Source organism: Leiobunum rupestre, chromosome 4 (assembly GCF_980474605.1).
Source record: "Leiobunum rupestre chromosome 4, qqLeiRupe1.1.hap1, whole genome shotgun sequence".
In the NCBI taxonomy this organism is placed as follows: domain Eukaryota; kingdom Metazoa; phylum Arthropoda; class Arachnida; order Opiliones; family Sclerosomatidae; genus Leiobunum; species Leiobunum rupestre.
The window spans coordinates 25,624,671-25,636,309 of NC_143387.1; the positions used below are offsets into that span (position 1 = coordinate 25,624,671).

The window sequence follows — 11,639 nt, forward strand, 5'->3', positions numbered from 1 at the left end:
GTTTTTTTGATAAAAAGCTCAAATTTTACGAATAATACATGTTTTTTAATAATTTTCCGAAATATTAACCGGTAAATTTCTTTGTTTACATTTTTTCCCGAAAAAAATCAATTTAAACATGGATAATGATTATCTGTCCCCGACCTCTACTCCCTTAGTGTGATTGGTTTACGGGGGCTAAAAACCCGGCTTTTTACCGATCCTCTAAAATCTACTATCCATGGTTCAACGAAACCCGAGCATTAATCTAAAATCAGCGAGCTAGCTTAGAACCATACTTATAATTGGAGCATCGAAATTTATTATTTTATCGGTTTAAAATGTGTTATTAAAAAGGGTGGGATAGTTATGGGATTAATAGTCTTTTAAAAACTACTTCAAAATATAAAATTCGATAGATTTATTTAATCCAACAATTAAAGTTTAGATTGAAGTAGATTTTTCGTGATAAAATGGAAGACAATATTTAAAATTTATTTCCCTTTAAACTTTCACACCAAAAACACCCCGCTGTCCGTGACCTGATTTGATTTTTCTGATGTGGCCGTAAATAATGGCCAATAACCTAACATACCGTCGAGTATATGAGTTGCCAACAAGCCAAGTGTAGGTTTAAATTAATGTATTTGTATGGAATACGAAATTAACGTATTTATTTTCTTTAAAATTAGAAGAATGTGGTTTTATTATGCTCTAAAACTTTTGTTGGATAATTTTCATTAAAAAATAACATTTCCCAGAATACTAGTATAACAAGACGAAAATTTAGACGGTCACTTCAGTGCGTAATTCTAAAAAACATTAAATTATAATAATTAAGAGTGTGCTCATAATACTAAAAATAGTTCAATGGAATAACTAACTAGTAAGGATATCTTTAATATGTGTGGTGTTCTTTTCGAAAAATAGAACATCCAATGTGATAAATAGGGCCTCAGGAGACAAACCGTTTGGAAATGAAATTTTGTAAACCTAAAACGTCATCAAACTACTTTGTAATTTCCGGTACAATTTTTTTAATTCATCGAATATTGGGTGATTAAATATTGATGTACATGTTGGCAATCGTTTTTCCTCGGGTGACATGTTATCGTCTGATGGGCTCTTTGCTCTGACCGAAGTCTTTAATTTTGATAATTTTAGTGGCACTACGTTTGTTCTTAAAGTATATGAACTCTATAATAAGTGAGGTGAGAGCCATAGCGACACCGATGAACATGACGAAGAAAATACCAGCTACGAGTAGAAACAATCAATTCAGTTATTGCTCGTAACGTCATGTGATGCGTTTTTGAAACGGTTCTTACCGATGTTGTCGAGACCAATTCCGTCGCCTTTCTTCTTCTCGTTCTCACATTTCTTCAAATAAGGGTTGTTGGTCCACCATTTGTCTTTCAGACTTTCCAACTTCCGGTCGTTCAGCAGAATGAGGATTCTGAAAGCGAAATTTTATATTTCTAATCCGCCAGCTGAAATTGGTTTTTCGAAGTCTTACGCTTTATTTAGTCTTTCCCGGAGCTCGGATCCTTTTGGTAGGGCCAGAGCGAGTGGTTTCCTGCTGAACTCGGGGCCGACTTGTCTCAGCTCGCAGTTTTCCATGGCGGCGTATCGTACTCGCGTAGATTCGGCTAGAAATATTTCTAGCGCTATTGTCATTGGGTACTTTACAGATTGAAACTGTGAACTCACCAATCAAGGCGAAACCATCCTGAGTTCCTTTCGAGTCTAAAGTTTTCTTAATAGCCTCTTCGTACGAAAGTGGAAACGTCGTCTCCTTCATGGTCCACCATATTTTTGTGTACTTGTCCGAGACAGGGTAATCCCAGACGGCCAATTTGGCCCTCTCGGTTTCGTTCAGGGTGTCATCAAGGGACATGTTTTTCCAGATTCTATGGATCATTATGTGCAAACGAAAACAATTCAGTTTCAACTCTAAATGTGTTTTGAGTCTCACGGCGCTCACTCGTAGAATCGCTCTTCGATGGACGCCATTCTTTCGAAGTAGGTTTTCGAGGAACTGCCTTCAACGGGAGCGTACTTGATCTTGTACTGCTTGGCCAAATCATCCAGTGACTCGATGGTGGTGTCGAGACGCGAGACCGTCAAGAAAGCGGCCAAGTTGGCCGTGTACGAAGCGATGATGATGAAGCCGAACAACCACCAAGTGGCCGCCACCAACCTACCGGACAGATTCCTCGGAGCCTCCCCGCCACCTGCGGTGAAAGGTAATCAATACAATATTATCTCCTCCGAGTAGTCTTAGAACTGCACCTTGAGGAGTGAGAGAGGTAATGCAAAACCAGAGAGATTCTTTGAGGCTGAAGTCCCTCGTCTCCTCGTCGTCCTTGAACTTCTCTTTGTTGTTGTGATAGCTGTACGGACTCAGGCGGTCGAACAGGAACATCAGGAAGCTGTGAATTATGAAAAGATTCGTTTTCTTTTACACCGCTAGTTCTTGTAGGAGTTCTTACCTGGTAAAGAAATATGCTCCGATGATGCAAGCCCATACGTTAGCCTCTAGCACAGTCAAAAACTTAAAGTGATCGGTTTTGGGGTTGTTCTTCTTCATGAGAACGGAGATTCCTACCAGATCATAAAAAGGAACCGTGAAGTCCACTGCAATTTCTCTTTCCGCCATGAGAGCCAAGGGTCCCAAAGCCAAATCTGCCCTCTACGAAAATGTTCCAATTATGGTTCAATTTTGTAAAATGGTATTTGTGATTGGACTTCTAGCGTAATTTACCCCATTGACAACGTCACCAATCATTCCGTTCCAAGTAATGTTTCCGCTTCCAAATTCACTCAGGTCTCCGTGCCGATTTTCCTTGTTGATGAACATCCGATACCCAAAGTCCCACTTTTCCACCCTCTTGATTTCTTCCAACAAATCGATGCACAATCCTTCGAAAGAGTCCTCTCCGTTCTCTTTCTTCGTCGCGTAGATGAATGGCGGGTCCTGGTTGATACGGAGATTTTAGAACGCTTCATTTTGGATAATAATTTACACTGCACATTTCTTACGTGGACGGTGGTTATTCTGAACATGGGAACGGCGTCTAATTTCGCTAAACTAGTGACGTCACCACCTACCAACTCTTCTTTCGGTTTCTCCCCCAGTTTTGCCTGCCATGATATAATAGGCTGTGGAATTTTTTTAGGTATTAGTTTGGGTCATGGCTAGTTACAGACGGTGTGAAATGAATTTTCCTCACTTCAGTCCTGAAATCCGGTGAATTCAATGTGCCCTTATTTACTTGCATTTGAATTTTTTGGTAGGCCGTCGTTCGTTTGGCGTTGCCTGTCTTGAAAACAATGTCCCCGTAAGCGCCTTTCAGTGGCGTCTGTATTTTAACGAAACTCACTTTTAAAGGTAATTGTTGTTTTTACAGAAAGTACTATAATTGTATTACCTTTTCGAGTAATGACATCAGTTTGGCTTTAGCTCTCTCGGCTTTGGCTTCATCAGTCAATGCGGTCGCGCAGTCTGCTGGTAAGGTCAATTTTGCCGGCCAGCCGACGTCCTTCGTCACCAATTCGGCCACTCTTCGCGTCAAATCAAAATGAAAAGCGCTGTACACCTAGATAACACGTTTTTTACTAGTGTCAATCTTAAACGTTATACTTTAACTTAAACGGCAAAAGATAACCAAGAGAGGTAGTGATAATTTATGTCCGACAAAGCAGCTTCAGTGAAATGATTTACTAACCTAAGAGCAAGTCTCCCGAGTTATGATCAGATCTATGTAACAACTGGTAGGATAAATAAACCAACGCGACCGTACACTCAAATTCATTATTGTGTAAAATATCTAAGTGGTACTTTTATGCAAATTTCACAATAACGTTCAGTGGCCTCCATACCTAGTTCTAGCTTCGTCACGGATATCTCTCTTTTTCAAGAATCCGGGTCCCTAAGCTTAAGCCTACAGAACCACCACTGGCTATAATTAATGCCTGTTTCTTACGAATATCTTTATATTATTTTAGAGAAAGATAAACCTTTGAAAAAAATAAATTCCGTAAATGTTGGATCTTGAATATACAGATGGAAATGATGGTGTAGAGAAATCTAATAAATCTTATGGCAATTTCTCCCCTAAAACGTTAGCTTTGGAATACTTACTACGTCATCGTACGCCAAACCAGCTCTTGAGAATTCCAGATTGTCGGCTTCATTCTGTACAACAGGTGTGGCGAACACCACTGTGCCATCTTTGCAATTCGAACATAGCACTTTCGCGTCTTTAATGTTTTCCTGGAGTTCAAGAAATATAATTGTAATAAGTATGTAAAATGAAACCCGCGTATTTATTTCGCTTTTACTTTTGTTATAGCAAACCAGCTGTAATGGTTTTTGAACAAAAACATCTCCGATGCCTTTAAAAACAGTAACAAACAGTGATCAACTTTAACGTTTAAAGTATAGTGGAGTCTAAAATGTTCGTTAATTCAATATTAATGCGACTAAACTGCGGTACCTTTTCTAAAAGTGTTTGGATGGTATTAACTTCGGCGAAAATAAAAATGTTTCCCGCGTCAGAGGCCTGGATTTTCTCCATCAGCTTTCTAGTTTGGTTCACGTTCTCTCTGTCGAAGCTCTCGATGGCCACTGCGCAACCGATGTTGTCGAAAATTAGACCTACCTTATTTTGTAGCGCTGTTACAAATAATATCAATTATTAAATGACAAATCTGAAACCACTAGCACTTACCGAAGGAGCTGTCGTGTACCACCATCATGGCTTTGCAATTTTGGAAAGTGCTGGCGATACTCTTGGCCACCCCAGCGATGGTCAGATCCGGAGGCAGCACTTTGACCAGATATTCGGCTTCCGCGGCATCGGGAGGAGCGCCGGGCCAGGGACTGAAGGTGGGCGATACGCTGATGGTGGGTATACCCAGTTTGCGGACCACTTTTTTGACCAGGTTCGACCCTTGAGTAGCGGTTGCGTCGCCTTCCCGGGTAGCGTCGATGACAATGCTAGGTGCCATTTCCAACATGCTCTTACAAACTGTCGGGGAATAAAATGACTTGTTATCGTATTTTTTAGACTAACATTTCCTTAGATTTCACTATTTTATAAGTGATCCGCTTTGTTTTTTCTGTGAATTCCCTTTATAAATATGTTATTTTACGTACTGTCTTCCTCTGTCATTCCCGGTTTAATGTCGATGGTGTCGATGACGACATCTTTGATGGAATTTGCCGCACTTTTTGACGCAACTTTAGGAATACTGTTATTCTCGTCAACCAGAACAACTTGAAAAAACAATTAAAAGTTATTTAAAAATAGTAGCCCGATACTGAAACGGAGTAGGGTCCTGACCTTCATGGGACAAGTTTTTTAAGGGGCAACCTTGTTAACATCAACCCTAAAATTTATAGTAGGTATTTATTTATTTTGACCAAAATTAGCTTTAATGGTTAGATAATTATGTGGCGTTTGTGCCTAGCTGAATACACTACATCATCTCTGGTCAATAATCGATTTTTAATTATCAGGCTTCATGGTGACATAAATAGTATTTAGTCTATCCTATATTTCCCTAAGGTACGTGCATTTAGCTTTTAAAGTTAGTTACCCGAAGACTTTTACCACATTCAATTTTTAGTGATCATATCATAAAATATGAAAGAAGTTTCCTATTTTTTATAAAGACAATAGCATTTCTAAGCCATGTTGTTACTGATTCAAACTGGGAAATTTTGAAATTTCGATTTATAAATATATCATTTGTGACGTAAAGAAAAATTAACTAATTTTTTTTAATTTTACTTTATCAGATCTTGAAATGTTAAATTAAAAATGACTATTAATTAAAATTTATGAGGCGCGTTGCATGTTTCGGTTTGGTGGCGAGTACGCTGTTTTTTTCAAACGCTGTTACAAGTCTAAATTCCATTTATATTTTATTATACACGTATAAATGTATTATAGTCGTATTCTCGAACTTTTTACAGTGGCATACCCAGTGCTACATGTATCTTCAACCCTTAATTATTAGCTTGTATAAATAAATTTTAATTTTTTAGTCTATTGTGCACCCCTCAGGATGGAAATTCGGGCTACGCCACTAACCGTTTCATATTTTTGCGTGAATGAGCTATTTACAATAAAATCTAAAGCAATACATGTTAACAGAGGTTCGTGGATCGCAACCACGCTCTGCTATAGATTCTTACGGAATAAATCGAAATACAGAGCTAAATAAGATAAAATAGTATCTTTTTGTACCTTGTCATAATAAACTGTATTATCTTATTTAGCTCTGTATTTCGATTTATTCCGTAAAAATCTAACAATACAACCGTACTTAGATTCAAGAGTATTATGAAACTAACATAAACACGACTTATATTTTATACACATTCCAATTATTAAATGAAATTTTCTTTTCATATTTTATTCAATTCATGTTTTATTAAAATAGTTTGTGGTAACTATTAAATTTTCCCATTTCCTGCCACTCCTATTCCGTAGTGTCTCTCTCTCTCTCTCTCTGTGTTACTAAGGGAATTGCATGAATAACATTGATCTGTCGCTATTTCATTTCCAGAACTTTTCTTTCGTGCTAGCGCCGCTCTAATGAACGCTACATTCTGTTTACAATTGCATTAAAGGCTTTTCGTATTATCTCACTTTTTTGCTAAGCGGGTATATAAATTCATATTTCCTTATTTGTTTGTTTTGCGCCTAGGAACGTTCCTGCTGCTTGGAGCTGTTTTCCAGTAAATATTTTAGTCAAGCGTGTTTATAAAATAGAAAAATACCTCGTACACAGTTACTTTACGATCGATTTCCTGCTCCGGTTCAACTACGAGTTTCATGTTTCGGGTAATTTGCGAATCTAGCGAACTTTTATGGAAATTTATCGTCTAAATTAGAGATAGTGATTAATTTACAACGTAATATAATGATAATTTATAGCGTAAATTAAGTCGTAACACTAGTTTAGCAACCAAATTTAAGCATAATGGTAATTTACCGTGTAAATTTAGCAACATTGGAAATTTAAGTTTAAATTTGGGCATACTGGTAATTGACTAGTTGGCCGAGAGAAAAGGTATTTTGTCGTTTGTATTGTATTTAAAATTGCTTTTAGCTATCGCCCTCGCTATTAACTTACCCAATTTAATTTCAGCACCAAATGTAACGTGAAGAAATAGAACTTGAAGGAGCAAATAGAACGAGGAATTCGGCATTTCTTCTCCTACGCGAAGGCGATGCGACACTATCGATACGTCTCAAGAGTGGAAATTGATTATAGTGTCGCGACACCTGTCCTCATTCGTATAAAAAACTTGAAATGCTGGACCGCGAGTCTCGTACCGTTGCAAGTTGCGAGAAATCTTGAGAAAAATCCCTGAATAGCCCTCGTTCCCTCCCCCTTCTTTTCTCGACCATGTTTTACTGTTTGTTTGCATTCCGTGCTTATAAGTTTCTCAATTATAATATTGGCCTAAAAACCAAGAGCGAGTGTGCACCGCGTCAGCCAAAGCCCCAAGAAGGGAGGAGTTATCAAACATAAATGCTCGCGAAAAGCGGTTTACGCCTTAAACTAGTCTAGATAGGGAAACGAGCTAAATATTACGACTTTGCTAAGAATTACCTTTAATAGCCACTATGCGTGTCACTCTCAAATTTAGAAAACATATTAAGTACCTTACGACACAAGAATCGATTAATGCAACCAGAATAGTTAATTAATTGAAGAGAACTCCGATCATTAAATATTTTTCCAAAGGAACTCTAAATGTTTCAATATATTTAGTGTTTTTTCTCATCTCTTCATTTTATGTTTTTAATTGCTAGTTAGCCCCATTAAGGCGTGTAAGAGATTTTGATAATATACACTATTTTTTCCAGATTATTATTATTTGAGGGATTTTTCAGTCTCGCCTTTCTTAGCCCTGCTTGTGAGAATATTATCGTCGCTGTCATTGCAAAGCGCTATTGAGAAGTTACGTTACAGTTTTATAATAAAATAGTTTATAATTAAATATGGCGCATGATTTAATGTAAGAATTGTGATATTCATTGAAAAGAAATATACACGTCGAAGAAATCTTTTGTCAAAAACTTGAGCGTTAAAGAGAAATAGTTTTGATTGGTAGGGTCAATAATGTTTAACGACCTATTGATTTTTATTTGAGAAGCGTGTTCACTTAAATACTTTTAGAAACGAATCGAAATACCAAACAAACTACGAGCTCTGTATTTACCTCACTTAACTACGATTTCAGAGATATATTATAATAAGAGAATAGTTGTTTATTTACCAAAAAAACAGTTTACAGGAAACCAACAAGTTATTACACAGCAGTTGTCACAATATCGCTAGAAAAACAAAACATTAAATTAAATTAATGCACATTTACATGTTTTTGTAGGGTCGGTAATACATATAATATAATATAATAATAAAATATATAATAATAAGATATACATGTACAATGTATTGAAACTCTAGGTACAAACAGATCTAAACCATCCCCGTGTCCTAACAAGGTCCAAATTTTGAATTTCAACCAGTTAATTGTGATATATGAGGCTATTAGTTTAAAGTTCATAATGTTTCATTTCTACAGCGATAAATAACTTCAGCGTTGAAGCATTTCAATGCGTCGAATACACTTACTTGCGACGTTATCAGAAGGGTATAACTAAACTCGTTGGGCGATAGTAATTAATAGCTCGTGATAAAATACGCGAATAGGTAGAATAGTCCATAATGAAAAGGGACCAAAAAGATAAACCTAAACAAATTTAAATTTAAAAAAAAATAACTCGTACCAATAATGTTAAGCCCACGTTCACTTGCATTATTAATAGCTTATCACACTCTTAATGGAAAGATACACCTGATATACTGCAGCATACCGAAAATAGAATTTATACAGTTTAATTATACTATTAGAAATAAAATTGACGTTAATCAATGATATTTTGAGTTAAAATTAGTCAATTGAGTCTACGACGATATATTTTGACCAAAGGTTTCGTAGACCTCATAAATATAATTTTGCCATAATATCAACAGGGTTAACTTCAAATATAGTGATTAAACATCATTTACCTTTAGATTTATCTGATTTCGCTGAATACAAAATATTTTCCCATAAACCCTTGTTAGGTCTATTGACGAAATATTTTCAGATACAACAAAAAATTTAAGGTTTCAATTTTCTAAACCATTTCCTAAAATGTTCGACCTAATATGGATTGATACTATAATCAATGAAATATTTGACCTCCATAATTTAAGTATAAAACTACCCATGTCCATAGTAAGATATGTCTTCAAAAGATTGGTGCCCACCGATAATTCTATTCTGCGCTTTGTTTTTATTTTCTCATGCAATGAACGTTAGCTGTAATAAAGAGTTTTTGTCGTCTATTTATCAGATACTAGATCTAGAGCAGCTAGCGAGCTCCGCTTAAGTTTAAGGAACGGTGTTTCGTCGGTGTTAACTAAGTTACCGGGCACTTCGTAAGGAGCCACAGAAAATGGGAATATCTTTCTAGATTGGGTGTAAGTTTAATAAGGAAACTGTTATACACTCGGATCCATATCGGAAAAATAGGTCGTCATACACTTGTTGAACATGAAATATATAACGCCTTGGCATGGAACTCTCGCAGGCCCGATATTGATCCGCGGTTAGGAACTAGCCTTTCAATGGGACTGCTTCCTGGGATCGTGCCATCTGGGACGCTCTTTCTTTATTAATTATTCTCAAATTATGGCCAACGTTCCCCCCTTCCTCGCCACCTAATTTAAAATGGCTATAAACAAAGTTTTCTTATTATAGATTTTCTTGACAGGTTTTTACTTTTAACGCGATTAAAATGAAGGATAACGATTTTTTACTTCCAACATTGTCGAGTACCGGAGTTTTAGAGAAATAAATTCGATCGCGTTCCTTTTCCAGACAAGGCCAAAATGTAGATGAATCATTTCTACAGCGATAAATAACTTCAGCGTTGAAGCATTTCAATGCGTCGAATACACTTACTTGCGACGTTATCAGAAGGGTATAACTAAACTCGTTGGGCGATAGTAATTAATAGCTCGTGATAAAATACGCGAATAGGTAGAATAGTCCATAATGAAAAGGGACCAAAAAGATAAACCTAAACAAATTTAAATTTAAAAAAAAAATAACTCGTACCAATAGGTCTGCGAGCAAACATTATTAACTTCTTTTTTATATTACTTACTCATTACAGGAAGCGTGTACACTGATAACGCTGAGTGGTCAGCCCCTCGACCATAGCCTCTGTTTTCAGGTGTCTTCTAGAGTGCTCCCACTCTTTTACGTACGAATGGGCAGAAGTTTGGCAAATTTTTACCCATTTATCGGTAAAATTTTTAAACATAAGCCATTGTATACCGATATTGATTGTGTAAATATTCCATTGATGAAGTAGCTATATTTTGAAAAATACTCTTTTCACGGGTGCCTTTGCAAAAAGAATCGACTTTCTAGATTTACGCGTAAAGTAACCGTTGCGTAATGAGTGATTCTAAAAAAATTTAATCAACTGCCTAAGACTATTCACCCTTATCCTTGCCATATCCATCGATTACAAGCCGCTACAGATTCTACGCGTTAGTTAAATATTTGTAGTTAGGGTGCATCGTGGAGAAGGTTTCTTATTTGTAAATTTAAATGTTAGCGAATAACTTTAAGATTAAATATTCCTTTGGCAACCTTCAGATCCATATGCATTAGTATTTAGTGTATTTAATAAACGTGGTTAATACATTAGTTAAAGTTTGATTTTATTCTTAATCTCAATAAACATTTTAGTAAAAGGATTTAACATTAGGTTCAACTATTTCATTCATAGTAAAAGCCTGCCGAAACCCGGAAGTTGTTGTTGTTGTAGCGTGGATTATTATGGAGCAAGAATGTGTCAATCTTATAGAGAACTTGTAATTAATTTGCTTATGATGGTATGAAAACAATCAATATGAATGCACTCCCTTTGTCAGTTTTTAAATTATGTGGGTGACGTCAATGGAACTTTAATAGTGTGCTTTTGATCCATCCTTGAAATTGCTGTACCTTTTCTGAGATCGTTGGAATATAGTCTCAGTGAATAGAAAAATTATTCCAGCGTCGATTGAATGGATCTTCTCCATCAGCTTTTTCACATTTTTCTTGTAGACATTGTCAATGGCCTCGGTGCCACCGATATTGACGAAAAGGAGACCCACTTTATTCTGTAACCCTGTCACGGTTTAAAAATAACTGTATCTTCTTAAAAAAAAAGTTTACTCTGACCAAAATAACAATTGAGCCAATCCAACTCGCAATCATGGCATTGCAATTGTCGAAGGCGCTGACGATGCTCTTAGCCACTGCCGTGATGGTCAAATGCGGAGGCAGCATTTTGACCAGATACTCGGCTTAAGCGGTGTCCAGAGGAGCCCCTGGCCAGGACTGAAGGTGGGAGAGACGCTGAGGGTGAGTATTCCCAATTTGCGGACCACTTTCTTAACCAGGTTTGACCCTTGAGTAGTGGCCAGGTCCTCTTCCCGGGTACCGTCGATGAGGATGGTACACTCTAAGAAAAATGATTGTTTAAAAGGTGTTAAGAAAGTGTTACACCCCACTCACGCCGTTTTAA

At 36.8% G+C, this 11,639-nt stretch overlaps 1 protein-coding gene across 1 annotated transcript; it reads right to left on the reverse strand.

Annotated features, from left to right (window-relative positions):
• Positions 1 to 719: 719 nt before the first annotated feature.
• LOC149947264 (ionotropic receptor coreceptor Ir25a-like) lies at positions 720 to 5,257 on the reverse strand. The gene is made up of 16 exons (XM_090171342.1): positions 5,141 to 5,257; positions 4,713 to 5,012; positions 4,479 to 4,657; positions 4,324 to 4,377; positions 4,124 to 4,255; positions 3,411 to 3,578; positions 3,213 to 3,341; positions 3,022 to 3,141; positions 2,744 to 2,956; positions 2,472 to 2,671; positions 2,272 to 2,411; positions 1,964 to 2,213; positions 1,690 to 1,889; positions 1,496 to 1,628; positions 1,308 to 1,435; positions 720 to 1,236 (listed from the first exon to the last, which is right to left on the reverse strand). The coding sequence occupies exons 1-16, from the start codon at positions 5,154 to 5,156 to the stop codon at positions 1,088 to 1,090; spliced, it is 2,511 nt and encodes an 836-aa protein (XP_090027468.1). The 5' UTR covers positions 5,157 to 5,257; the 3' UTR covers positions 720 to 1,087.
• Between the last annotated feature and the right edge of the window lie 6,382 nt (positions 5,258 to 11,639).

Coding starts and splice junctions, on each gene's coding strand:
- LOC149947264 (XM_090171342.1), bottom strand. Junction 3,579..4,123: donor GTTTGGCGTACGATGACGTA/GTAAGTATTCCA, acceptor CGTGTTATCTAG/GTGTACAGCGCTTTTCATTT. Junction 1,436..1,495: donor CGGGAAAGACTAAATAAAGC/GTAAGACTTCGA, acceptor TTTCGCTTTCAG/AATCCTCATTCTGCTGAACG.